This window comes from Amphiprion ocellaris, chromosome 24 (genome assembly GCF_022539595.1).
Source record: "Amphiprion ocellaris isolate individual 3 ecotype Okinawa chromosome 24, ASM2253959v1, whole genome shotgun sequence".
Taxonomy (NCBI): Eukaryota; Metazoa; Chordata; class Actinopteri; family Pomacentridae; genus Amphiprion; species Amphiprion ocellaris.
This window is the reverse complement of record NC_072789.1, coordinates 1,139,846-1,167,323: the sequence shown is the minus strand read 5'-3', so window position 1 is coordinate 1,167,323 and position 27,478 is coordinate 1,139,846. Positions and strand designations below refer to the sequence as shown.

The following is a 27,478-nucleotide window of genomic DNA, read 5'->3' as shown; positions in this document are numbered from 1 at the left end:
GTCCAGCAAACATCTGTACTGTGCCAGAATATGCCAGTTAAATCCAAAAATCTTATTTTAGTTCTTCGTTCTATTGGAGCTGACTCCAGTGGGTATTTACAGTAAAACTGTTTGGATTTCTATACAAGTCCAGATTCTGAAGGAAATGTTTTCAGAAATTTCTCCTACTTCCATGTTAACGATGACCTCATCATATGAGGGAGGTTAGTTCAGTGGTTGTCAAACTTTTTCTGTCAGGACAAAAAACTTCGGCACCTTCAACTAATAACTTTGTATACATACATACATACAACTTTCTATATCTACATATAGATGTATAAACAGTTTTTATTTTAAAACATTAATATGCAAGGCTGTGTTATTATATCTGATTCCCTTTCTTTGTTTTTCACGGGAAAGATCAGGGGTGTCAAACTCATTTTAGTTCAGGTTCCACATTCAGCCAGTTTGATCTCAAGTGAACTGCACCAGTAAAATCACAACATAATAACATATAAATAACCACAACACAAATTTTTCCCCTTTGTTTTAGTTCCAAAAAGTACGTTATGAAAATGATAACATTTAATGAGCTATCTTTTTACAACATATTATGATCATCCTGAAATTTCTTAAGAAGAATAAATTCAATTTCAACAACATTATGCATCAGTTGATCATTTACACATTAAAACTTCCAGATTACAGAGTGTCTACAAAGGAACACAACATTCAGTGACAGTAGTCCAGTATTTTACTTTATGATCAGAACAACTTCTCACAGTTTAGAATTTACAGTTTTACAAATTTGCAATTTACAGTTAATGTCTTCTCTGTAATTTTTACACTTTGTAAAGTCCAGAAATGGACCATCTGGCAGGCCGCTTTTGGTCCACGGGCCGCATGTTTGACACCCCTGGTAAAAAATAATCAGAGTAGATGAGCTGAGGTGGTGGTGCCATCAACTACACTGGTGTTCTAATTGCACATTAACGATATGTTCTTGAGAGTCTGTACTTTCATATCCGTACTTGGCAAGTATGAATACAAAAGTATGGACTTGTGCACTTGGGATTGAGAAACGGCCAGTGCAGATTGAGTATTGTTGTGCACCGCAAAAAAACAGGCCGACGTTACAACAGTAGTTCAGCTAATTAGTTCTGCATAGATGGACCTTTTCCTCCCAGTCCTTCAGAACCCCTCCCCCCTTTCCAAATTCTTAGTAGTTTACATTGAGTTCCTGATCCCACCTGATTGATATTTGTTGTGGATCTAAAGGACAGGACAACTAGCAGTGAGTTTTAGTTTAATGAGCTGCAGTAAAGCGTTCCCAGCATGTCAGACATGAGCTGCGGATCCTGCTGCAGTTGGTCAGCGTGTGAAAGATGTGGGTCTGTTCTGCACCAAAATGACTTCTACTCTCTCCCCTCCCCTCTCTCTGCCTCCTGTTAACAGTTTATCCTGTGCACAATGGCCATCTAAGTGCTGCCATCTGCACTGCACCACCAGGTCAGCACGTTTATGTGCCAGTCAGCGGCTGATTCTGGATCAGAACCTCACAGGAATACAAAGGGAGGCCAGTATAAGACTGAGCGGCTGCGAGTCGCGTCAGGAAAGTACTCATTGCTTGTAACGCTTAGTGTAACGCTTTAGTCTTGTATGTAACACAGGGATGTGCTGAAGATGTATCCGGTGCACACATATATACACACAGTATGTATCCATATTAGAGGGGAATATTTTACATGTCACTGCCTTTAAAGCCTTTATGAGGAGGACGTCTGACTGAAATTCTGCCTGTGACGTAACACATGATGACTTAACAATTGCAAAAATTGTGTAACTGCATAGAAAATGTCTACTTAAAGAGTTTAAAGAAGGGAGAATCGAAGAATGAGATTTTTTAGCAAGACTTTAATGGAATGTGCACAGTTCTTCTGACCTGTGAGACACCTGTTGTGCCATTGTAATATCTGAATGTATGTTCTAATATAGTAAAACATAAACACACACACACATATATATCTATATATGTGTGTATGTGTTGATTGACTGCAGTATGATGATGCTGATTTGCTTTAACTTAGCTTTAGGCAGTTATGTATGGAATCACAGGAGTGCCATAATGAAAGATAAACCTGTTAAAAAATAAGGAAATAAATATGTAAATATAAAGAGGAATAAATAAATAAAAAATAAATCTGTTTAAAGAAAAATAAATAAATGTCTAAATATAAAGAAGAATAAATAAAAGAAAAAATAAAAACTAAATCTGTTACAGAAAGGATATAAATGTGTAAATATAAAGGGGAATAAATAAAAAAAAAATAAATGAGGAAATAAATGTCCAAATATAAAGACAAATAAATTAAAGAAAAATTAAAAAAATAAATCTGTTAAAAAAGGAAATAAATGTCCAAATATAAAGACGAATAAAGAAAAAAATTAAAAAAATAAATCTGTTTAAAAAAAGGAAATAAATGTGTAAATATAAAGAGGAATAGAAAAATAGGGAAATATAAGGGTAAATTTTGTCTTTTCTTTTCCCTTTGTTTTTTTTGTATTTTTTTTCCCCCCTGGACAGGAAGTCCTGCCCAAACCCTTTTGATTGACAGCTCAGTCCATCAAGTAAAAGCAAATGCAAAAAGGAAAAAGAAATGACAAATTGGAAAACCAGAAGATTAAAAACAAAGGGAAAAGGGAAAAGCAAAGACAAAAATTACCTTTATATTTCCATATTTTTAAATTATTTTTTTCATTTGTTCCTCTTTATATTTACATTTATTTCCTATTTTTAAAAGATTTATTTTTTTAATTTATACTTTAATTTATTCCTCTTCATAGTTACACATTTATTTCCCTATTTTTTTTTTTTTTTAACAGATTTATTTTTTAATTTCTTCTTTTATTTATGCTTCTTTATAGTTACACATTTATTTCCTGTTTTAAAAACAGATTTATCTTTTATTATGGCACTCCTGTGATTCCATGGCTATGAGCTTGACCGGTATGCACGAATGTTACTGCTGTAGATTCTATATTCGTAGTAGTTTGATGTGATCACAAAGCCAAAGTGACTGTGAGCCAATTCAATCCACACTGATGGCTGTTGTTAACAATAATCAGAACTAGGAGTATTTCCACAGAGCTATAGGATGTTCATGTGCCTGAGATTTTTGCAGCTGTAAACATTTTAGTTATTAGGTTTCTGTACAAACACAGCCAGGTTTCCACCTCCACACTTCCAATGTTGTCAAAGAATTCATATTTTGTTACTCACAATAAATACCCTTTTAAACACACTTTTAATCAGTATGCCATTCTGTTTATTCGTTAATACAATTGCGCATTTTCCCCCAGTCTATTTAACACAATATAGTTTATTTCTTTAAATATAGTTAAGAAACAGAAACATTCAAATTAGCTGTTAAGTGTTGCATTGTATAAAATACAGTGGCAAACATTTAAAAAAATGCATAAAAACAATTGTGAACAGCACTAGGTTTTAAAAAGTGACATTTATAGCCAGTACAGCGAGTTTTCTAATCTCTGTGCAAAAGTTTGCAAATCCCATGAAAGTTCAGTGGACGACTTTTTTTTTTTTCCTTTTTTTTAGGCGCTGGACATGTCAAGGTAGGCTTCAGCAACTTTTGTTATACATCTGTGCTCAAGGAGAAAGCTTGTAAAAGAAAAGAGAGGCGTTATTCTGCTGGAAACGATGGTGTTGTCCTGTAAAGAAAAGCTTTCTCTTGAATGTTATCCTCTCTTCTCCTCACACTATCTCCCTCTTTTCAGCTCTTGTTGAAGAAACAAATCAGATTTTCAGCATTTGATCAGCTCTACATGTTCTACCTAAGGGTTAGGAGTCACAGGGCTTGCTTCGGAGGACGGTAAACCTCGCCTGTTTCAACCCGCTGTGTGAATCCAGAGGGAAAAGTCCGTGTTGAAACTGCAGAAATCATATCAGTGTGCAATATCAAATCAAGACAAACTAATGAAACAGCATGTAGTCAGCGCAACACCTGGGTTTAAGTGTTGTCTGTCTCGCAGGTCCTGCTTGCTACATTGAGAGGCTATATCATCATCATCCTGGAAGCAGGTCCACAGCATTCGAAGAGCAAGTTTTGTTTTTAAAAACAAATAAGGTACATATAAAAATAAGGGCAAATTAAATACTTTGTTTTAGGAAAATAGGTCTAAACAGATTTTTTTTCTAAATCTTTGTGGATGTGTTATGTGCTTACCTTACATGTTCAATACACAGGCTTGGTCGAGACCTTTTTATAATTGAGCCAAGTGCAGTCTCCATGCAATACGTGAGCTCATCTTGGAGGTTATGTAGCAAGAAAACTAAAAGGACTAATTCATTTTCATCATGCAGTTCAATCTAGAAACATTTACACGGAGGAGAGCAGGGTTGTCTGTGCGTCGGGCTGATGTCATATCGTAAAAGGCTAGAGCAGGCAAAAAGAGCTACGGCTGTCGAAGGCTGAGCTGTGTCCTCAGCCTAAAACACAAGAAAAAAAAAAACATCTTTTTGTGTAGTTTTCTGATGATGTTTTGTTAGTAACTCAGGAAATTGTACGTTTTGAAAGGATAATGGAAGACCTAAAGCATGCAACAGAATGGAACCTTGAAGACTCCCACCAGCTGTGAAGGTGATTCAGGGTGTTGCTTCCTGTCCAGCAGTTTTACAGTTAGATGTTTAATGTGTGAGGCAGGAGACCGGACTTTCTCTGTGACCCAAATGACAAATACATGGTTTTTTTTACGATAACATGACAAAATAGCAAGGTGTAAATGGAAAGACCCATAGATGACATCGATACGGGCACTCTGAAGTGAATTTGGATGTTTAAATCAAGCCAGGTAGAGATTTTGCGCGACCAAATAGCTGTATAGCCATGGCAACTTTTGATATGTGATGAATTTTTAGTTCACTAAAAGTTGGTCTCATGATTGGAAGTAACTTAACAAGGTGTGAAAGTTTCAATAACGACCAGAAAACCAGATAAAGTCTCACTCATTCATCACAGAGGGTCGCTACAGTATGTTGACCTGTTTTTACAACTTGACCCATGTTGGTTGGTGTTTCGCCCTGTTCAGTGTTTTATTATAGTTAATTTCACTTGCCAATGAATCCACAGCATCTTTTTATCTTCGGCTCAGGTTTTGTAAAATTACTTCCACAGCGTATTTAACCCTAGAAGTAAACACAGATCAGTGTATTTCCCTGTATTGGGCTCGTCATTATTGCTCTCAAAGACTGACAGAAGTTGTCGCTGTGCTATGGGATATCATTTTTTACACTGTCCAGTATTTCTAGCTGAATAAGAAGTGGGTTTTCATCTGTCATGGCAATGTGGTGTACAGTAGGCACGCTAAATATACAGACAGGTCTCTTGGTAAGTTTGTGGCTGCGTCAATTTTGTTTGCTGATAAAGTAGGAGCTTTAAAAGCTGTGAAGTGAAATAGCAGAAATGCTTCGAAAGAGTTTCAAGTAGCTTTGTTCCCCATGAAGAGGGGAGTAGTAGAAAAGGAGACTTGATAGCTACAGTAGTCCTGTGAGCATGCAAAGATCACACCTGATCGCCTGGTGAGGAACGTGCAACAAACAAAGAAAACCATGAGAACCCAAATCATTGCATATTTTTTAGAAAAAGCACATAGGTGCCTCGTGTTGCTGGCAGTGTTCTATTGGAAGTATGTACACAGTAAATGATGACTTTACATATATGTTAATAATATAGTTTTATAAATACCTCTGTATAAATGATTTTATACATCAATATCAGAGCGGAGGGACGGGTTTGTGCTGGGAGGTTTTCTTCAAAAGGAATGGAAGAAAGTCTACAGTTTTTATCCTTTGCATAATCAGTCTCTTTCGTAGACCCTGAGTCAAGCTGGAGAGGAGACCTTCAGGTCATCGTCGAAGGGTTTTTGGGTAGGAAGGGGCCTACTTTCCTGGAAGCCCCGGGTCAGACACTGGCCTGTGGAGTCCCAACATTCCTGAGCTGCTGGGGACATCGGGGAGAGAAGCTTGCCGGCCTGATGGGAACCTTGGCGGCAGCTGTTGGTGCTGCTGCTCTGCCGAGTCCACGGCATTCAGTGTTTGTCTCTGCTCGGCCTCGCTTCCAGTAAAGTTCCCATCTGGAAGAGTCTCTGTGTGGAGGAGGACTGGGGAGGGTTCTTTGGATTTGTTGGGGCCCGTCTCTGAAGCAGGACTCTGAGGGCGACAGAACACAGTGAGTGTCACAAAAACACACCACACATAATTACACAAGGGTTTTCTAATCATCAATGAGCCTTTCAACACCATCAGCTAACACAATGTAGCATTAGAACACAGGAGTGATGGTTGCTGGAAATGTTCCTCTGTATCCCTATGGAGATATTCCATGAAACATTTCCAGCTACAATAGTCATTTACCACTTAACAATGTCTACACTGATTTATCATTCATTTAATGGTATCTTCATTGAAAAAAAAAGTTTTTCTTTCAAAAAATAAGGGCATTCTCTGAGTGACTCCAGACTTTGAACAGTAGAGTACTCTGAAGGCCAACAGACAACAAATTAAACAGTACATATTGCATCAGGTTCTCCTTATTCCACATCCACTGAATGGCTGTAAATTGTTATCATACTAGCGTTATGTTATCTTCACCTCACCTCTAAAAAATGATTATTACTATATGAGGATGATTAATATTGATGATTATTTGGTGATTAATCTCATGGCCATTTTCTTTGTTAATCATTTGCGCCACTAAATGTCGCAAAAAATTATATTCAAGAAACTACAAAAAAATAGTTTAAACCAGGGGTGTCGTACATACGGCCATCCCATGGGATGGCTTTTATTTATTTATTTATTTATTTTTGGCTTTGGATGGCTTTTAAAAGTGCAAAAATTACAGAGAAGACATAAACTTCAAATTTTCGAATAATTTCTAGATGTTGACAAGTTGTTTTGATCATAAAATAAAACACTAAATGTTTAGTTCCAGATACCTGAGAATGAATGTTTTGTGTCTTTGTAGATAAAACTGTAGTCTGAAGTTATAATGTGTAAATGATAAATTGAGGCGTAATATTGTTAAAATTGCACTTATTTCTCCTAACAAAATTCAGGTTGTTCATATATTTTGTAAAAAGATCATTCATTAAGTGAGAACATTTTCAGAATGTACTTTTTTGGCACTAAAACAAAGGAAATATTGGATTTGTGGTTTTTTTTACAGGTTATTCTGCTGTGATTTTACTGGTCCCGGCCCACTGGAGATCAAACTGGACTGAATGTGGAACCTGAACTAAGATGAGTTTGACTCTCATAAATTTATTCTGATATAGTTTATCTTGTCTTAACAGTGCTTCCCAGCTTAAAATCTGCACATTGGAAATAACTTCATAGCCTCATGTTTGGTGTTAATCTTGATTGGCTGTTTTGTTAAATTGATTAAACATGTGAAACTACATGGGAAGCATGACTTAATGCAAAACAGAACTGAATTTGTGTCAAGTGTTGTACAAAATGTACATCCAGAGCAGATGTGATCATGTATAGCTCATTAAGTTATTCCCCTGTAGTTTTTATTGGTTGTGGAGGGACTGATTAGTGGAATTAGGAGAAACCTGTGGTAGTACTCACTCTCTGCTTCCCTGCACAGGTAACACTCTGGTTTGGTTACGGTGTTTTATTTATTCTTCTGGGATTTGGTTATGATTGAAGTTAATAAATCTAAGCTTTAATGGTGTACTGGTGTGTCTCGTGGCATTCTGAGCCAGGTGTATGTGCAGTGAAAGATGAGTGTGTGGTGTACCTGGGGGCCGAGGTGGAGCTGGACCAGGCTAGAGCTCCGACACCGGCTGGACCCTGATGGCCGGCCTCTGGTACTTCGGGGCTGGAGGTGACAGTGCTGTAGGCGGGTGGGGGCCGGCCGTGGTCTGTCGCTGGAGGAGCTGCAGGATGGCCCTGGATGTCTGCAGTCATCTGGGACTCCAGTCTGATGGACAGAAGAGCAAAATATGAAACGACACGAGTGACGTACATCCTTCTGGTCCAGTGGGAGTCCAGGTGAGTGTTGATTATTTAGATCAGGGGGTGTCAAACCGTGCGGCCCCGCGGGCCAAAACCGGCCCCTCCAGAGGGTCCAGTCCGGCCCTCAAAGTAACTATAATTTTAAAATAATTCTAGACCCATGACAAGTTGTTTTGATCATAAAGTAAAATATTAGATTGTTTCATTGTTCTTTTGTCATTTTGTGTGTCATTTTTGTAATATTTTGTCTTGATTTTTGTCTGACTTTTGTTGTTTTGATCATAAAGTAAAATACTGTATTATTCAGTTCCAAATACCTGTGACTACATGTTTTGTGCCTTTTTAGAAAAACACTCTGATCTGGAAGTTGTAATGTGTAAACGATACACTGAGCTGAATGTTGTTGAAATTGAACTTATTTTTCTTCAGAAGTTTTAGGGTTCATGATGTTTTGTCAAAAGATGATTCCTTAAATGTGAAGATTTTCCTAATTAAACTTTTTTGCACTAAAACAAAGGAAAGATTAGGAGTTGTGGTTATTTCTAGGTTATTATGCTGTGATTTTACTGGTCACTGAGATCAAACTGGCTGAGTGTGGAACCTGAACTAAGATGAGTTTGACCCTGCTGGTTTAGATGTTTAATAGTCTTGATGACCATCTTTAATTAAGTCTTCTAGTTGGCTGCTGCTGAACACATATAAGAGTTTAAAAGCATAAACGATGCTGATCATCACAACAGATGATTAAAATGCTCTTGTCAAATCCCTCACTGTCCCATCAGTGCAAATTTTATATATTATACTGTTGGAAACACCATTTTTTTTGAGGATAGTACAAACATTTAAGAAGCAAAAATAAACTTAAGTATTACTTAAGCTTTATCTGATTGTCAACCCTTATAGTTATGTCATGATTTATATTTTTCTCAGAAACAGAAATTATGACAATGAAATGAGTGGATTAACAGATTTTACGTGCATTCAGTGCATGACAGCATTGATAAATTCAGAGGATTTCCTTTGCGGGTGTGGTTGTAATAGATAGATGCTGGTGCTAAAATGTAACACTAGGGGGAGACTTAGAACTTACAACTGCATAAATGTTCAACAGTATAGGGAGTAATACAGGGTGGGCCAGAATGTAGGCTTTAGCTCTAATTTATCCAAACCATAATTCCAAAGCAAGTATTCCATATCCTTTATTCACATTTTGGAAATGTTTATTGAGCAATTCCTTCCAATTTTGGTTTCAATTTTTGTGATATTTTCTTTTTTTTCTTTTTTTTTACCGGATTGTAAGCAAAGGCAAAACCAAGAGTGTGAAGCTGCTGAGCACGTGTGACATCATGGTAGGGAGACTTTAACACTCCCCACCTTCACATCAGGCAATTTATCACATAGGAAATAACTCTGAAAGCACAGGTTCAGTGGCTGATAAGTGTAAGACTACTTCTGGCCCTCCCTGTATAGTGGCTCAGTGCTTCTGAAATGCAGATACTGAATGCAGTTTCCTCACAACTATATGCAAATTTAAAGTTCTGCATTCACTTACTCGCAAAAAGTTCTTTAAGCAACCCAAGCATGCATTAAGGCATGAGCAGCATTATGTTATTGAAGCTGATTTTAATCACTGCATTTGATATCGTGTTATAATTGTGCAAAGTAGCTGGTAAATAAAGTAGTAGAATAAATCAAATACACTGAAATGGAAGCATAAAGTACCTCCTAGCAGCTGTTTAATTAATTAGTCTGCCATGTCCCAAAATATTCACATCTCTTGAAAATGTTCTTAAATTCAAATTTCTGTTTTCCTAGAGCTTCTGAGATCCTCTACAACCAGGGTTGTCAAACTCATCTTAGTTCAGGTTCCACATTCAGCCCAGTTTGATCTCCAGTGGTTGGAACAGTAAAATCACAGCATAATAAACGATAAATAACCACAACTCTAAATGTTTCCACTTTGTTTCAGTGCAAAAAGGTATATTTTGAAATGTTCACATTTAAGGAGTTATCTTTTTACAAAACATCATGAACAATCTGGAATTTCTGAAGAAAAATAAGTTCAATTTCAACAATATTCAGCCTCAGTTTATTGTTTACACATTACAACTTCCAGATCAGAGAGTGTCTACAAAGGCACACAACAACGGTATCTTGGAACTAAACAATATAATATTTTACTTCATGATCAAAACGACAAAAATCAGACAAAAAAAGGCAAAAAAAAAACAAAAAACAAAAACAAGACAAAATATGACAAAAATGAGACACAAAATGACAAAAGCGAGAAACAAAATATGACAGATGACACTGAATCAGATGAGCTGATTCCTCGGGAAACTTTAACACGTCATTATAGCTCAGCTCACTAAGTTGGGGAACATTTCTGAATAAGGAGCATTTGTGCAACTTCACCGTGACATCCAGCATCTGAACCTCCCAGGATGACGTCAGGTCTTTGCAACGTGTCTGCAGCTCGTGGCTGTGGCTATAAATAGACAGCTGCTGACTGTCTGCCTCCCCCTCATTTGTATCCGTGCACCAGCCGAGAATCTCACGAGCTGCTCACACGGTCCTCTCTCTGCACAAACCTGCTTCATACACTGCTGGAAGTTTTCTGCCAATTACAGGCACAATTGTGGAATTTGTGTGGCAAACTGTGAAACAAGTATGACTGGAAAGATGATCCCAAAGGTGGTTTTAGCTTAATTTGAGTAAATTTAACATTTATTTGATGTTTAGGTGCATTTCAGTTACATAGATCCTTATAGACTGAGTTATTATGCTTCAAAATTGAAGTATAATAATATTAATATTAGGGGAATACTATAATACAACTCTTCCAGATCCAGACAAACCACCACACCTCAAATGACCGTTCCAAACCACTCTAGTCTTCGATGCAACCACAGATTTCTTTCTGCAGCAGATCATTCTTGCACAAGCAATATCAAACTCCATATCCAATATTTTCCAAATGGTATTTTTGGTAAGGGCGTGCTTTTTTGTATATTTATGTCTCGCATATTGTGTCTCCATCTTTAAGCTTGATTCGTTGACCAAGATCATTTTGGATGGATTCTACTTTTTATTTATTTTCTTTTCGTCTTCAGAATCAAAGCAGCAACCTACAAGCATCGATCGTATTGATGTTTAGAACGGGACTGAATCAGTTTAGTTAAGGGTCTATGAATAAAGTAAATCCATAATAATAATAATAATTTTTAACCCTGTAAAGCCCACTGTTGCAGAAATACATTGGTTTAATTTTTTAAATATTATTTTCTATTATAAATTTATATTATTTTTGCTCATTTTTTCCTATATTAGTGTGTGTGTGTGTGTGTGTGTGTGTGTGTGTGTGTGTGTATTTTTTTTGCTCATTTTCCTCAATATCTGTGTTTATTTATTTTTATATATATATATATATATATATATATATATATATATATATATATATATACATATTTTTAAATTTATTTTTTGGCTTTTTTTTTCTATATTTGGGTCTTACAGGGTTAACAAGTCAAAATTACTTTCTAAACTTCATGTGTGACGGGAAAATGAACCAAATCTGAGCTTCAAACTGAGGTATTTTATCAAAACTGCATTCTATGTTTACACAAACAAATTAAAAATTAGTAAAGTATCCTTATCCTGTATGTAGACTCATCTTTTTCCTCCAGGGTTAACAACTTTGTATATATGTATTACAATTAATGTACCTTTTTTTGGATTAGATTTTAGCGTCCTAACTGTGACATTCAGCACATTACTGAGTTCCCTCTACTTTTATCCTTGGCTGTGGTGTTTCCATAGAGACGCAGGACTTTAGAGTGAGGGGAAAAAAAATGGACAACAGGAACTGGAAAGGAACAGAAAGTGCTCTGGGTTCAGACACTTTAATTCCTAGAATTGAGGAGTCGCATTAGATTTGTTTCTAACCTAATGCAGTAAAAGTAACTTGTGTTTGATGTTTTGTTTCAGGCCTCTGTTCACCTGTTCAGGTGTTGCTGCAGCAGGTCCAGCCGTTGCTCCACCTCTCCATAGGTGAGATCCGTATCACTGTCCTCCTCCCCGGCTGGCGTCTCCTGACACTGGGCCAACTCCTCCATGCTGTCGCCGGGGTGCTGGTGGACCCACTCGTCCACGTGGAGCTCTGGAAGGTAAAAACACCGACACACATGATGTTATTAGAACAGTGCCTCAGGGGAAGCATCTTCTCATGTTGTGCCTGATACTCGACCCTGCTGGTGGAATTTTTCTTCCTCTCCTTTAAGGTCGGACTGGATATTAAATTGGCTTGCTGTACGTCGCGCTTGCCGAGCTGTTTATAGGAATCAATATCACTCTGATCTCTGCTTTGGCAGCAATCCTCTTATGGCTGTAACAGCTGAATTATGGGATATTACTATCAAATCAACATGCTGACACAGTTTCCCCATCTCAGCAGAATGACGCAGAGTTGAAACACAAGGGAGTCCTACCTCAAAGGTTATTGTGTGCTGTTGGAATGATTTCTGGGGGATTTAAGGTGACGGTACAGTGGCTTTTTCAGACAGGAGGTCATATGAGGTCAAACTGCAAACATGAAGCAGCAGGAGACATTATTCACAGCAGACACACTCATGTCCACAACATGATGTATCCTCATGTTTCCAGTGAGATTTTTCTTTTTGTTTGGTCTCAAGCTACAATCAAAACCTGTGACCCAGAGACAGTTAGTGGATATAATCTTCATATGTGAAGATTTAGATCAGGGGTGTCAAACATGAGGCCCGTGGGCCAAAAGCGGTCATCCAGAGGGTCCAATCCAGCCCTCAAAGTGTAAAAATTACAGAGAAGACATTAACTGCAGATTGTAAATTAGTAAAACTATAAATTTAAAATCATTTCTAGATACTTGACAAGTTGTTTTGATCATAAAGTAAAATACTAGATTGTTCATTGTTCTTTTGTCATTTTGTGTCTCATTTTTGTAATATTTTGTCTTGTTTTTGTTGTTTTTTTTTGTCTGACGTCGTTTTCTCACGTTTTTGTTTTACTTCTAGTTTGTCATTTTGTTTCCCTTTTGTCTTGCTTGTGTTTTTTGGTCTGTTTTTTTGTGTGTTTTTTTCATCTGAGTAATTTTTTGTTTTTGTCCATTTTTTTGTAGCTTTTTTACTTATTTGTCAAATTTTTTCTCTTCTTTTTTTGTTTTGTTTCGTGTTATCTCATTTTTGTCATTTTGTGTCATTTTTGTAATATTTTGTCTTGTCTGACTTTTGTCATTTGTCGCATGTTTTTGTCGTTTTGTGTTTCCTTTTTGTCTCGCTTGTGTTGTCTATGTTTTTGTTTCATTTTTGGATTCTTTGTCTTGTTTGTGTCATTTGTGGATTTTTTTTGTCTTATTTTTGTCGCTTTATAACTTTTGTATTTAATTTTTTGTTTTTTTGTTTTGTTTCATGTTTTGTCTCATTTTTGTCATTTTGTCTTGTTTTTTTTGTCTGACTTGTTTGTCTCATGCTTTTGTCGTTTTGTTTCCTTTTTGTGTCTCTTGTGGTTTTTTGTCTCTTTATAACTTCTTTGTCTAATTTTTTGTCACCTTTTTGTTTTGTGTCATGTTTGTCTCATTTTGTCATTTTGTGTCTCATTTTTGTAATATTTTGTCTTGTTTTTGTTATTTTTTGTCTTTTTTTTTTGGTCATTTTGATTATAAAGGTAAATACTATATTGTTCAGTTCCAGATAGCTGTGACTAAATGTTGTGTTCCTTTGTAGACATTCTATGATCGTAAGTTGTAATGTGGAAATGACTTAAGATCAAATTGGGATGAATGTGGAACCTGAACTAGAATGATTTTGACACCCCTGATTTAGATTATTTAGATTTAGATTGGTGTGACAGTTTTCCTTTTGGGCTGAAGGATTTTTTAAAAATTCTTCTGAGTCAATTACCATTCTAGAGTAAAACTTTCTTAATTGTAGATGTGATATATTTTCTCACTTCTGTTGTGTTTAGTTTGTTTTAATCAGTTGTCTTGTGATGTTTGGGTTCAAAATGAGCCAAAAATAAATGGCTTGATAGTAAATAAAAAGACAGAACAAAGATGTAGATAAGTAACTAACTAGGATGCTTGTGTCACCTTTATATTCCTGGTTGTGCGTGTTGTCTCCAGCCGGTTCATCTGGTGTGCTGCTCAGTCCGAGGCCCAGAGTGTGGTCCCTAACCACCGGGTAGCCCAGGACACCAGAACACAAGGGTCTCTGCTCCTCCTCCTCCTCCCTGTCTTCCTCCTCATCCTCCTCCTCCTCTTCCTCCTCGGCAGACTCTTTCCTCTCCTCAGCTGCTGAGGAGACGTACATCTGCCTCCCCTGCTTTGCGTCGCTGTAGGCGGCCGCTGGGTCGTTGCCGTGGGAGCCTACGGAAAGAAATACTAATCAGGAAGTCTGCTGGGGGAATGCTGACTTCTCCCCAAAGTCTTCCTCTGGGGACGCCAGGGTTGCCTCATTAACTTTGACAACAGTGCTTTGCTTCAGGGTTGAGGTGAGGACAAACGGTGTTGAAAAAAATTTGAGTCAGACATGTTTAAAATGCTAACTGAATGAATAAACCTTTAGCTTTTTAGCTTCTTTAAACTGAGCTGAAATCTCAATCTGCACACCTGATTAATGGACTGTTAGCTACCTCCCCGCTCACTCTGTGTTACAGTGGGAGATGGCGACAGTATTCAGACAGCTCGTAGCCATGGTGACCAATTAGATTTGCCTGAATCGAAGCCAAACTGCTGAGTGCTGTGGTGTGGAGGCGCTGTCTCCAAGTCAAATTACAACAGCTGCCTGAGGGCAGGAGGCTGCTGTTTGTCTGAGCTGTTTTAACCACAACACACAGGTCCTGAAGGGGGTGATTTAAAAGGAAGCTCAGGAAAATCAGGGTTGATTGAGCAAAGTCTACTGTGAATGAGTCTAAATACTCTGTATTGCCTGGCCATCTTTTTTTTTTAATCCATATGCTATACCTTGATGACTGATGGCAATGACTTTTATTTTAAAGACATAGTACACCATTTTGTTTTTCTATGTACATACTATAATGATCTTTTTTTGAGCAACACTGACATATTTTTAAGGTGGCATACAACAGGGTGTCCCTAAAGTCTGGACACACAGGAAACCTCCCTACCTATTATTTTTTAATGTCTCCACAGATTAAACGTGGCTTTGTTGAAAGAAGAAAGAGTTGAACTGGTATTTCTCAGTGGACACCATAGAAAAGCCAAGTGGAATTCATCTGCTATCTTTCCATATGTCCATTCAACTGTTTCTTCTTGAGACAAAGACATATTTAATCTGTGGAGGCAGAAAAATATATATAATTATTGAGATTTCCTATGAGTCCAGGCTTTAGCGACCCTGTATATATATATATATATATATATATATATATATATATATATATATATATATATATATATATATATATATATTTTTTTTTTTTTTTTTTTTTTTTTTAAAGACCTACTACATAATATACTATGATGACTTTTTTTTAATCGACATACACCGATATATTTTCACTGGTCTAATGGTAAATTGTGGTTTTCAGTTTAAACCTGCTGTTTGACTTGATAGTGTTATATCACGCCACATCAGTTCGCCTGCCATTACTTGGCTCTACTGACAAGTTTGCTAAGATGGTTATCTCAAAAATTGTTGCTGAGGTTATCTTGTGCTCACATACATTCAAGAACAACTACAGTATTATAATGTTCGTGTCTACATAGTGCTTAATTGAACTCGAAGTGATTAGAGACAGACAGTGTTCTGTTTTAAAAATGCCAAACTTTCCTTTGTATTTGCAGGTGTGGTGTTTCTGTTCACCGTTCCAGTCTGGCTGGGTAATTTCGTAATTTCATAGGTCGCACACACACACATACAAAATGACTATTATTTGTTGGCATGTTTAAATATGAATGGCCAACCCTAAATAGAAATTCAGTACATACAAGTTACAAGTTTACACACTTCATGTAATTAACTACTCAGTTTAATAGGTGCTGTCTTCCTTTATAAATAATATGCAAAATGTATGATCCTGATGAAAATGAGTAACATGGGTCTTCTGCATGGACTGAGCTTCTTAAACATTATAAACTTGAACACAGGCATTAGACTTGGCACTTTTGACCCACTTGTCCAGATTTCATCAGCCATCCTCACAAACTGAACCGACGACATTTAAACGTCTCATGGAACTGTAATCAAAGTTTGACGTCAAAAGACTACTTGAAACATGTCACAGTAGTTTGTGTTGTTTGTGTTTGTACAAAACAAATATTTATGCAGAAATCGTCAGAGTTCAATGACATAGAAAAATTTCTTTGAACAGAAAGAAATAAAGGATTCTGATGGTATATGGGCAAGTACCATGTTGTGAATGATTTGCCACTTTTAGACATTTTCTTCAAAAGATCAAATGAATGAGACAATTGAGTTGGGTTGTTTTGGCCTTACACTTACAGCTGTAATGTAATCATAGTGCTGTGTTTGTTTTGTTTTTTTAGGACAAGCACCACAGCAAATGAGTTGTCAGAGAGAAGACCCAGGAGATGGTCAGTGTTCTTGTTCAGGTATGTACCCCCGAGTCTGGACTTTGACTTAAGCCAGTCCATCAGTTCCAGAACTCCAGATTCTTTTTTCTTGGTCCAGTAGTCTCTGCATTGGGGTCATTGTTTTGTTGTTATATGAGCCCACGACCAATCAGATTTAATCCAGAAGGGCATGATGCACCAAGATGTTGTGGCAGACATGCTTGTTCATGATACCATCAGTTTTAACGGATTTTGCCCATGCCATAATCTCCCCCGTGTTTCACTGCATGTAATGCATCTAGTATCAAAACGTTCTCCAGCTTTTCTGAGGGCAAGAAGAGTTCAGATTTGGTCTTGTCCATCTGTAGTATCTTCTTCCAGTCATCTACAGACCAGTGTTTGTGCTCCCTGGCAAATTTTAGGTGTTTTTGGATGTTTGCAGGCCTCAATAATGGCTTCTTCCTTCAGTCATCTTATAGTCATTCTGCAGACTTTCTCAGATTCTGATCTAGGAGCATTAATCTCTGCCTGAAGTTCTGTCTCTAGTACTTCACTTAGCCTTGGTTTTCGGCCTCTTTTTGGTCCAAGGCAGACTTGACCACACTATGAGAAGGCTTTGTCTTGCCCTATTTGTCTCAAAGAGTTTGCCTTGTAACTCATTGTCTTTCTGCATTACAAAATCACAATCATGTCTGGTGGCTTCACTCATTTACTCATCTCTTTCTTTCATTGTTCATAACAATTAAAAGCGTCACATGAACACAATTATATCTTAAAGTTTTGTTATGCATTTTCAGTCCAGTTGTGCAACTGGAATATGCATATTAGCTATTAAAGTCGGCTACTCTATTGATTATTGTTACTGTAGCCTTTTTTACACATTAAGATTCATCAGAATAACTTTGTAATAAATCTTGTCTGTTTTCAGGTTGTCTAGAAGGATGAAGCTGAAACAGAGCTTGAGAGTTCCACAATGGCTGTGTTCATCATCAGGGAGGATCCTCCACAGCCTGCACAAAGCATACAAATGGTATCAAAACACACCATTGATGCACTACTAAAGTACACGGATGTTTTGTTCTGTTTTATAGCTTGTGTACAAATACATTCTGGGATAATGAAAGGGTCAGTGAACAATGGATTGCACACTGAAGAATGTTCATTGTGGTTATCATTGAATGACTGTAAAGGTATCTCTATGCATATGTAAGCACTTCTTGTTGAGAAGTACATGTACATTCTAACTGTAATCTGTATGTACTCACAGTAGAAACATGAGAACAGGGTTTACGTGTTCCATATGATAAGATAATGCAAGTGACAATTTCTCTGACACTTTCTCTGTTAAACATATCTTATGCTGACGCATGATGCCGCCCCATGTTACATGACTGGTTGAAACTAAATAAAAGACGCAGAGGAGATACAGACTCTTCAGAGAAGGAAGGCTGTAAGCAGTGGTGCATACGTCTTTATCTCCCCTTGCGGCAAGTAAAAGATCTGAGCTCATGAGTACTGTCTTTCCTTCCTGTGCTGAGCATGTGTATTTTTCATAAACATAAACTTGGTCCTTCGAGCCGGATGCCAATAACACCTGGGACCCTAAGGAGCAGTTTGAGGGAGACCAAAGTCTGTGCACAGCCCCCTGGAACTGGGTTCGGGGATGAAAGACCTCCGTGTTTGAATTCCACGACGGCCGGTAAAACCCCGTTCAGGCTCCGCGTGGTTCCAGGTTGACGGCATCTGAACAAAAGAGAAGAGCGACAGGTACTGCACCAAACACTGAGTGAGTGTAAAAAGCGTTGATTAGGAAAGTGAAGCCCTGAGCTAAGAGAAGCTGAAAACTTACATAGGGGAGGGAAGCCCTAAGCTAGAAACACTAAAAACTTACAAAAGTGTGAATGTGTTAAACTGAGAGTGTGAAAAGACTGGTCAGTGATTGAAGCAGCGGACAGCCTGAAACCAAAACGGTGTCAACGTACGGCTGTTGTCAGTTGAAGTAAATCACTGAGCGTGAACAGTCATTAAGGTTTAGGAGGATTCTGTGATAACTCTAAAATGACTTTCAGTCCTGGGATAGGACCCCTAGTGGAAAACCGGACTAGCTAATAGAGCTGGCCTAGAAGCTTGTTTTCCAAGGGCTGGATTTTGGCTCATGAAGCATTGTTTTTCACAAATTCTCAATAAAAAAAATACTTTTGAACACCACCACCAAACCAAAATGGGAAATAAAATACTTTAAACACTTATTAAAAACACATATTTATTAAAAACAAAATACTTTAAACACTTCTATTTATTATAAACACTTATTAAAAACTTTAAAATACTTAAAAAGTCAGTTACTCATATTTATTCTAATTTATTGATATTAATTGACATTAATACAAAACGTACTCTTATAATTATTAAAATTTATCGTTAAAATCATACTCTTTAATGCTAATTGTCAATAATTAAAAATCATACTCTTTTCATTGTAAAAAAGTCAGTTACTTATCAGTAGCCTCTGGGTTCCCAACCGTTCCTCCATCTACCTGAGCTATTCTTCTTCTTCCCCCCGGCGTTTCTGAGAGACATCAGGGGGCGGTTATGGAGCTCCAAATAGTGACCGACTAGAATTTTACAAAAACGCTTCGTCACTTAGTATAGTAAGCAAACATTCAGACACCAGCACCTACTGCTGGAGGAATAGCTCAGACAGATGGAGGAACAGTTGGCAACCCAAAGTCTGCAGGTTTGGCATGACTGCCACAGTTCAACTTCATGTACTATGTATTCAAAGAAAAGTACTTACATATTTTTAATACACTTTAAAATACTTAAATATATTTTTAAACTAGTTAAGTATTTTAAACACTTAAATATTTAAACTAGTAAAATACTTTAAACACTTATATATATTTTAAACTTGTTAAGTGTTTTAAACACTTACAAAAAATACTTTAAACACATTAAAAACACTTTACTTATATTTATTAAAAATAAAATACTTTAAACACTTATAAAAAATAAAACACTTTAAACACTTAATGAAAACACATATTTATTAAAAACACTTATTAAAAATAAAATACTTTAAACACATAAAATAAAATACTTTAAACACATCTAAAATAAAATACTTTAAACACATCTAAAATAAAATATGTTAAACACATATAAAATACTTTAAACACATATAAAATAAAATACTTTAAACACATCTAAAATAAAATATGTTAAACACATATAAAATACTTTAAACACATTTATTAAAATGAAAATGTGGAGAAAAAATATATTTTTACAGTGAAACTTCTGATGTCCACATTTTCAACATTTTTGGGAAATTTTTGAACATTTTTTGGTGGAAAAAACGAAATGTTAAAAATGTTTCTTAAGAACATTCACAAAATAATCAACCAAAATCCAGTGAATTTCACTGGAGTTTGGTTGATTATTTTGGTGTATGTTCTGAAGAAAATATTAGATGTTTTACTGATATATGTAATCACTATAGATATTTTTTAGGATTTTTTTAGAAGATTTTTACTCATTTTTTTGAAAATATATAAAGGCCCTATAGGTCCTATAAAACAACATTTTTTGGTGCCCGTAAATGAGGGGAACAGGAGGGTTAAATGATTGTTCTTTCTCACTGTGACGGTGTGGCAGCAGCTAAACTGGTCATTCCAGATGCTCTTCTCCTCAGCAGTGTTTTCTAGTTCTTCCTGGGGGATCCCAAGGCATTCCCAGGCCAGATGAGATACATAATCCCTTCAGAGAGTTCTCCTCTCAGAAAACCTCTGAAGGAAGTCGCCCAGGAGGATCCTAATTAGATGTTGAACCACTTCTGCTGACTCCTTTTAACATAACATGACCATTTTGAAACAACTCACACTGAACCTCAGGAACTGATGCTTTTTTAAAGTGTAGCAATGAATGAACTTAACCCTCCTGTTGTCCTCATTTACAGGCACCAAAGAATATTGTTTCCTTGTCTGAAAAAAATCCAAAAATTCAGCAAAAAAATTCCCCAAATTTCTGAAAATTTGCAAAACCTTCAGGAAGAAAATTCCAATAATTCATTCAAAGTTTCCCTTAAAAGTTTTATTTTTAAAAAAATCCCCCAAATTTGGCAAGAAGTTCTTGTAAATATTTTCAAAAAATGAGTAAAAATCTTCCAAAATGCAAAAATATCTAAAGTGATTCCATATATATCAGTAAAACTTCTAATATTCTCTTAAGAACATTCACATATAAATCTACCAAAATCCAGTGAAATTTGCTGGATTTTGGTTGATTTTTATGTGAATGTTCTTAAGAAACATTTTTAGCATTTCTTTATTTACACCAAAAAATGTTCAAAGATTTCCCAAAAATGTTGAAAATGTGGATGTCAGAAGTTACATTATGAAAATATATTTTTTTTCCACATTTTCAAACTTTAAAACGGGTGAATTTTGACCCGCAGGACGACAGGAGGGTTAAAGAACTTGAAAATGTACAAAAAAACATAAAAAGCTAAGATTAGATTCCCAAGCATTATGAAAAATGCATCAAACCCACTGTCACTTGTGATTCAGTGGGTAAATCTGGGGGCTGCACAGTGGCTTAGTGGTTAATAGAAGATCCCTGGTTTGCGTCCCGGCCTTCCTGGGATCTTTCTGCATGGAGTTTGCATGTTCTTTCTGTGCATGTGTGGATTTTCTCTGGGTTCTCCAGCTTCCTCCCACAGTCTAAAAACATGCTGAGGTTAATTGGTGATTCTAAATTGTCCGTAGGTGTGAATGTGATTGTTTGTCTCTATATGTAGCCCTGTGATAGACTGTTACCTGTCCAGGTGTCTCCTGCCTTCACCCTAAGTCAGCTGGGATAGACTCCAGCCCCCCATGACCCTAATGAGGATTGGTATTGGTATAGATAATGGATGGATGGATGGTAAATCTGGCTTGGCTGTGGCCTCAACCAACAAGGTGTGATCAACAACCACACACTCCGAAGCAGGAGGTGGCAGAAGTGAGTGACCTTGAGGTTTTCCAGCTGCCATCAAACAAAACTCCAACAGGAAGGAAGGTGAGCAGAGTCAACATGTGGGGGAAATGGAGGAGCTTTTGGCCGAAGCGGTAGGTTGAATTTTACACAGAACAGCGAGGACACACGTATGGAAACTAACTAGAAATGTCCAGAAACTGCCTGTAGTCCAGAAGGTTCATGCAAAGATCCGTTCTCTGATGAGCATGTGTTTGGATCTTAGAGTGAACCAGATGGATTCTCAAAAAGATATTTAACCACCAGTGCTGTTTAAAACATGTTGTAGGTATCGTAGGAGTCTTTAAATATGTCTGTGTAGTTTCTCATTCATCCAGGTCATGGTTATCCAAAGTTGTTTAAATCAATCCAACTGGACTTTAAGAAGGTTCCTTGAAGACGTTTCACCTCTCATCCAAGAGGCTTCTTCAGTTCAGAACTGAAGTTCAGTCTTTTCCCAAATTCAGTTCAGAACTGAAGAAGCCTCTTGGATGAGAGGTGAAATGTCTTCAAGGAACCTTCTTATAGTCCAGTTGGATTGATTTAAACAACTTTGGAGAGTCTTTAAATACTTTTCTAATGACATGCATGAAAGAATATTTACTGCATTCATTTCCTAACTAAAACAAGCAGACGTCACTGAGGCCAAATAAGGCATCTTGTCTGTTTTTTTAATGCCTAAATGACACTATTTTACAGCCAGAAACTATAAAAACAGACACAATCACTGGATTTTAAACATTCTAGCAACCTTTGTGTGATGAGCTGTCAGAAAATATTACCAAGTTTAAGCATCTATTTCATAAGAGTAGTGTGTAGGAGAGGAACCAGCATTTCAGACAAAAAAAATGCAAACAATTTAGAAATTACAAAACTAAATTCTGTTCTAAAATGTACAAGATTAAAAAAATATGCAAAATATGGTCTTTAATAAGAAAAATTCAAGTTCTGAGATAAAAAACTAAATGTTGAAATTTAAATTACATAATAAATAAGATTATAAATATGGGAAAATGTTTCAATATAATTCAGATTGTGTCCTTTGGTTTCTAATGAGCAGCTCTGAATAGGAAGCTGTCATTAAAAAACAGAATAAATCTCTGGATTATTATCTTTACAACAGACCTTGAACTACTCAACTTGGGAAACGGATATTAAATGTTTATTTTTATAAATAAAACAGACACACCTTGCAGTTCTTCTACCAGTACTTGTTCTTGAGTTTTGCAGCGCTGCTCTCGAACTGCGAGGCTCCGGCCTGCAAGGCATCGGCCCGGTCGTCCAGCTCTGACAGCTTCTGATCTCTTTCCAGGACGTTGTCCACGTTCACACGCATGATGTCCACCACCTGAGGACGAAAACACCCGTCAGCCTCTCCGTCAGGTAAACATCCAGCTTAGACCTGTAGAGTGTTCTACTTTTAATTGTACAATCTGTATAGACGGTGGAACATCCTCATGCTCAGGAGGACGTCTGGAAGAAGATGTTGGTCTTTCTGAGAGAGAATCTGTACGACAACACAAACCCTGGTGCAATATTATGATCCCACCTGTAACCAAGATGACAGCTAATGACTGCAGAGATCCAAAGTGAAGTCAAAATTTCAGTCTTTTCCCAAATCTTCAACCTTTGAGCTCATTTAGCTTCATTCCTTTAACCCTCCTGTTGTCCTCATTTACGGGCACCAAAAAATCTTGTTTCCTTGTCTGAAAAAAATCCAGAAATTCAGCAAAAAAAATTACCCACATGTATTAAAATTTGCAAAACCTTCAGGAAGAAAATGGCAATAATTCCATAAAAGTTTCCCTTCAAAGTTTTATTAAAAAAAAAAAAAAATGCAAATTTGACAAGAAAATTCTTGTAAATATTTTCAAAAAATGAGTAAAAATCTTCCAAAAAAAATCCTAAAAATATCTAAAGTGATTTTTTTAATATATATATATATATATATATATATATATATATATATATATATATATATATATATATATATATATATATATATATATATATATATATATATAAAAATAAAAAGTAATCCAGCGAAATTTGCTGGATTTTGGTTGATTTTTTTTTTTGTAAATGTTCTTAAAGAAACATTTTTTTCCCCCACAGTTTCAAACTTTAAAACTGGTCAATTTTGACCTGCAGGACGACACGAGGGTTAAATTGAATCCATTCTGGATGAAGCTGTCCTCCCTAAACCATTCACAGTGATCCTGAATAGTCTCTGGTTCTTACAGCAGAGGTTCCTCACCTCGTCCACCTGAGCCTGAGTCTGCTGCAGGCGTCTGTTGCTGGTCAGGTTTGGGGCCGGAGCCGGAGGGCCTCCTTCGCCCTCCGGGGCCCCTGAAGCAGCTCCTCCTTCTGGAGTCGACCTGCAGGGAAAGAAAGATGGAGAGAGATGGACGTTTCGTCACAGACATCATGAACAGACGAGCTCTGCATCACCACTGATATCTTTGGTTAACCCTCCTGTTGTCCTCATTTACAGGCACCAAAACATATTGTTTCCTTGTCTGAAAAAAAATCCAAAAATTCAGCTAAAAAATTAGTTTAGTATGTCGTCCAAAATATGACAAAAACGTCATAGTTTAGTATGTCGTCCAAAATATGACAAAAACGTCATAGTTTAGTATGTCGTCCAAAATATGACAAAAACGTCATAGTTTAGTATGTCGTCCAAAAATGTCACAAAAACGTCATAGTTTAGTATGTCGTCCAAAATTTGACAAAAACATCATAGTGAAGTATGTTGTCCAAAATATGACAAAAACGTCATAGTTTAGTATGTCGTCCAAAATTTGACAAAAACATCATAGTTTAGTATGTCGTCCAAAATATGACAAAATCGTCATAGTTTAGTATGTCGTCCAAAATATGACAAAATCGTCATAGTTTAGTATGTTGTCCAAAATGTGACAAAAATGTCATAGTATAGTATGTCGTCCAAAATATGATCAAAACATCATAGTTTAGTATGTTGTCCAAAATATGACAAAATCGTCATAGTTTAGTATGTCGTCCAAAATTTCACAAAAACATCATAGTTTAGTATGTCGTCCAAAATGTTACAAAAACGTCATAGTTTAGTATGTCGTCCAAAATGTCACAAAAACGTCATAGTTTAGTATGTCGTCCAAAATGTTACAAAAACGTCATAGTTTAGTATGTCGTCCAAAATGTTACAAAAACGTCGTAGTTTAGTATGTCGTCCAAAATGTCACAAAAACGTCATAGTTTAGTATGTCGTTCAAAATATGATCAAAACATCATAGTTTAGGATGTCGTCCAAAATTTGACAAAAACGTCATAGTTTTGTATGTCGTCCAAAATTTGACAAAAACATCATAGTTTAGGATGTCGTCCAAAATTTGACAAAAACATCACAGTTTAGTATGTCGTCCAAAATATGATCAAAACGTCATGGTTTAGTATGTCATCCAAAATGTCACAAAAAAGTCATAGTTTAGTATGTCGTCCAAAATTTCACAAACAGTGTCGTAGTTTAGTATGTTGTCCAAAATATGATCAAAACATCATAGTTTAGTGAGATGTATGGCTTGGGCAAACAAGATCTCTTTCGGTATTTGCAGCTTTGGGATTTTTTCTGTAAAACTATAAAGGGATGCATCCAATCAGTAGTCACTCGAATATTCATGGACGCTTATAAGTCAGGCAACAACAAAGGACTTGTAAGCAAGCCTTACCATGCCCTCACCTCTTTGAAGATGGACACCACAGACTATGTGAAACAAAGATGGGAGAGAGAGCTGAACATAGAAATAACACAGGACATGTGGCCGAATGCCTGGAAAACACAGGTATCCTCCATCAACTCAAAGACTTGGAGGGACTTCTGCTGGAAGAACCTAATCAGATTCTTTATCACTCCTAAACAGAAATAAAAACAAACTGATGTCCAATACAACTGCTGGAGGGAATGCGGAGAGGTCATGGCTGATCACACTCATATATTTTGGTCTTGCCCCATCATCCAGGTCTATTGGAGTAAGGTAGCGGGAATCATCTCAAAAGTTCTAGGTTTTAATATTAGTGTGACATTTATAATTCTTTATCTGGGGATCATCCCTGTTGGTATGAATGCAAATGATGCTTACCTTCTTAAGATTTTGCTGGCAGCAAGTAAAAAAACCATCACAAAACATTGACTCCAGAAAAATTGCCCTACCACAGACCTCTTTGTCAGCATTGTTAAGCAGCTGCATACTCTAGCGCAAATGACCTACTCCATAAGACTCCAAAAGGACCAGGGAGGAAAAACGATGGAGAAAATGGTGTGTGTATTTAGCTGCTGAAATAGATAATTAACCACTATTGTCATTGTGATACACTGTAACTGTGATGCACAGACTTGTAATTCATCCCAAGACCTCATCTCTGTCTTTATTTCTCTAATTTACCTTATTTTCATTTCTTTTATTTGTATGTGTATTTTTAAGTGTATATATGTGTGTATGTATGTATGTATATATATAAATAAATTGGGTTTTTTTTGTTTTTGTTTAGTTTGTTTCGATTTATTTCTTTTGCTAATATCATTGTTGATGTTGGGAATACGATTCCCCTGTTCGTTGTTCCGTTAAAAAAATGTTATAAAAAAAGTTTAAAAAACAAAAAACAAAAAAGAAAAAACATCATAGTTTAGTATGTCGTCCAAAATATGACAAAAACATCATAGTTTAGTATGTCGTCGAAAACTTGACAAAAACATCATAGTTTAGTATGTCTTCCAGAATATGAACAAAACATCATGGTTTAGTATGCCGTCCAAAATATGACAAGAACGTCATAGTTTAGTATGTCGTCCAAAAAGTCACAAAAATGTCATAGTATAGTATGTCGTCCAAAATTTGACAAAAACGTCATAGTTTAGTATGTCATCCAAAATGTCCCAAAAACGTCATAGTTTAGTATGTCGTCCAAAATATGACAAAACGTCATAGTTTAGTATGTCGTCCAAAATATGACAAAAACATCATAGTTTAGTATGTCTTCCAGAATATGAACAAAACATCATGGTTTAGTATGCCGTCCAAAATATGACAAGAACGTCATAGTTTAGTATGTCGTCCAAAAAGTCACAAAAATGTCATAGTTTAGTATGTCATCCAAAATATGACAAAAACGTCATAGTTTAGTATGTCGTCCTAAATATGACAAAAACGTCATAGTTTAGTATGTCGTCGAAAATATGACAACAACATCATAGTTTAGTAAGTCGTCCAAAAAGTCACAAAAACGTCATAGTTTAGTATGTCGTCCAAAATATGACAAGAACGTCATAGTTTAGTATGTCGCCCAAAAAGTCACAAAAACGTCATAGTATGTCGACCTAAATATGACAAAAACGTCATAGTTTAGTATGTCGTCCAAAATGTCACAAAAACGTCATAATTTAGTATGTCGTCCAAAATGTCACAAAAACGTCATAATTTAGTATGTCGCCCAAAAAGTCACAAAAATGTCATAGTATGTCGACCTAAATATGACAAAAACATCAGTTTAGTATGTCGTCCAAAATGTCACAAAAACATCATAGTTTAGTATGTCGCCCAAAAAGTCACAAAAATGTCATAGTATGTCGACCTAAATATGACAAAAACGTCATAATTTAGTATGTCATCCAAAATGTCACAAAAATGTCATAGTTTAGTATGTCGCCCAAAATGTCACAAAAACATCAGTTTAGTATGTCGTCCAAAATATGACAAAAACATCACAGTTTAGTATGTCGTCCAAAATGTCACAAAATTGGCAGAGTTTAGTAATTGGATGACATACTAAACTATGACATTTTTGTCATATTTTGGACAACATACTAAGCTGTGACGTTTTGATAATTTTTTGGACGA

General features: G+C 36.3%; 1 protein-coding gene across 1 annotated transcript in view; it reads right to left on the bottom strand.

The window, feature by feature from the left end:
• Positions 1-5,935: 5,935 nt before the first annotated feature.
• Positions 5,936-27,478, bottom strand: part of LOC118471842 (potassium voltage-gated channel subfamily H member 7-like) — a 76,584-nt gene continuing 55,041 nt past the window's right edge. Inside the window, exons 4-10 of the mRNA XM_055008717.1 lie at positions 23,860-23,980; positions 22,792-22,950; positions 18,184-18,332; positions 14,145-14,420; positions 12,020-12,179; positions 7,844-7,985; positions 5,936-6,205 (exon numbers count right to left, since the gene is read on the bottom strand). Coding sequence (XP_054864692.1) covers positions 5,936-6,205; positions 7,844-7,985; positions 12,020-12,179; positions 14,145-14,420; positions 18,184-18,332; positions 22,792-22,871 — 1,077 coding nt within the window. The 5' untranslated portion in view covers positions 22,872-22,950; positions 23,860-23,980. The remainder of the gene's footprint in view (positions 6,206-7,843; positions 7,986-12,019; positions 12,180-14,144; positions 14,421-18,183; positions 18,333-22,791; positions 22,951-23,859; positions 23,981-27,478) is intronic.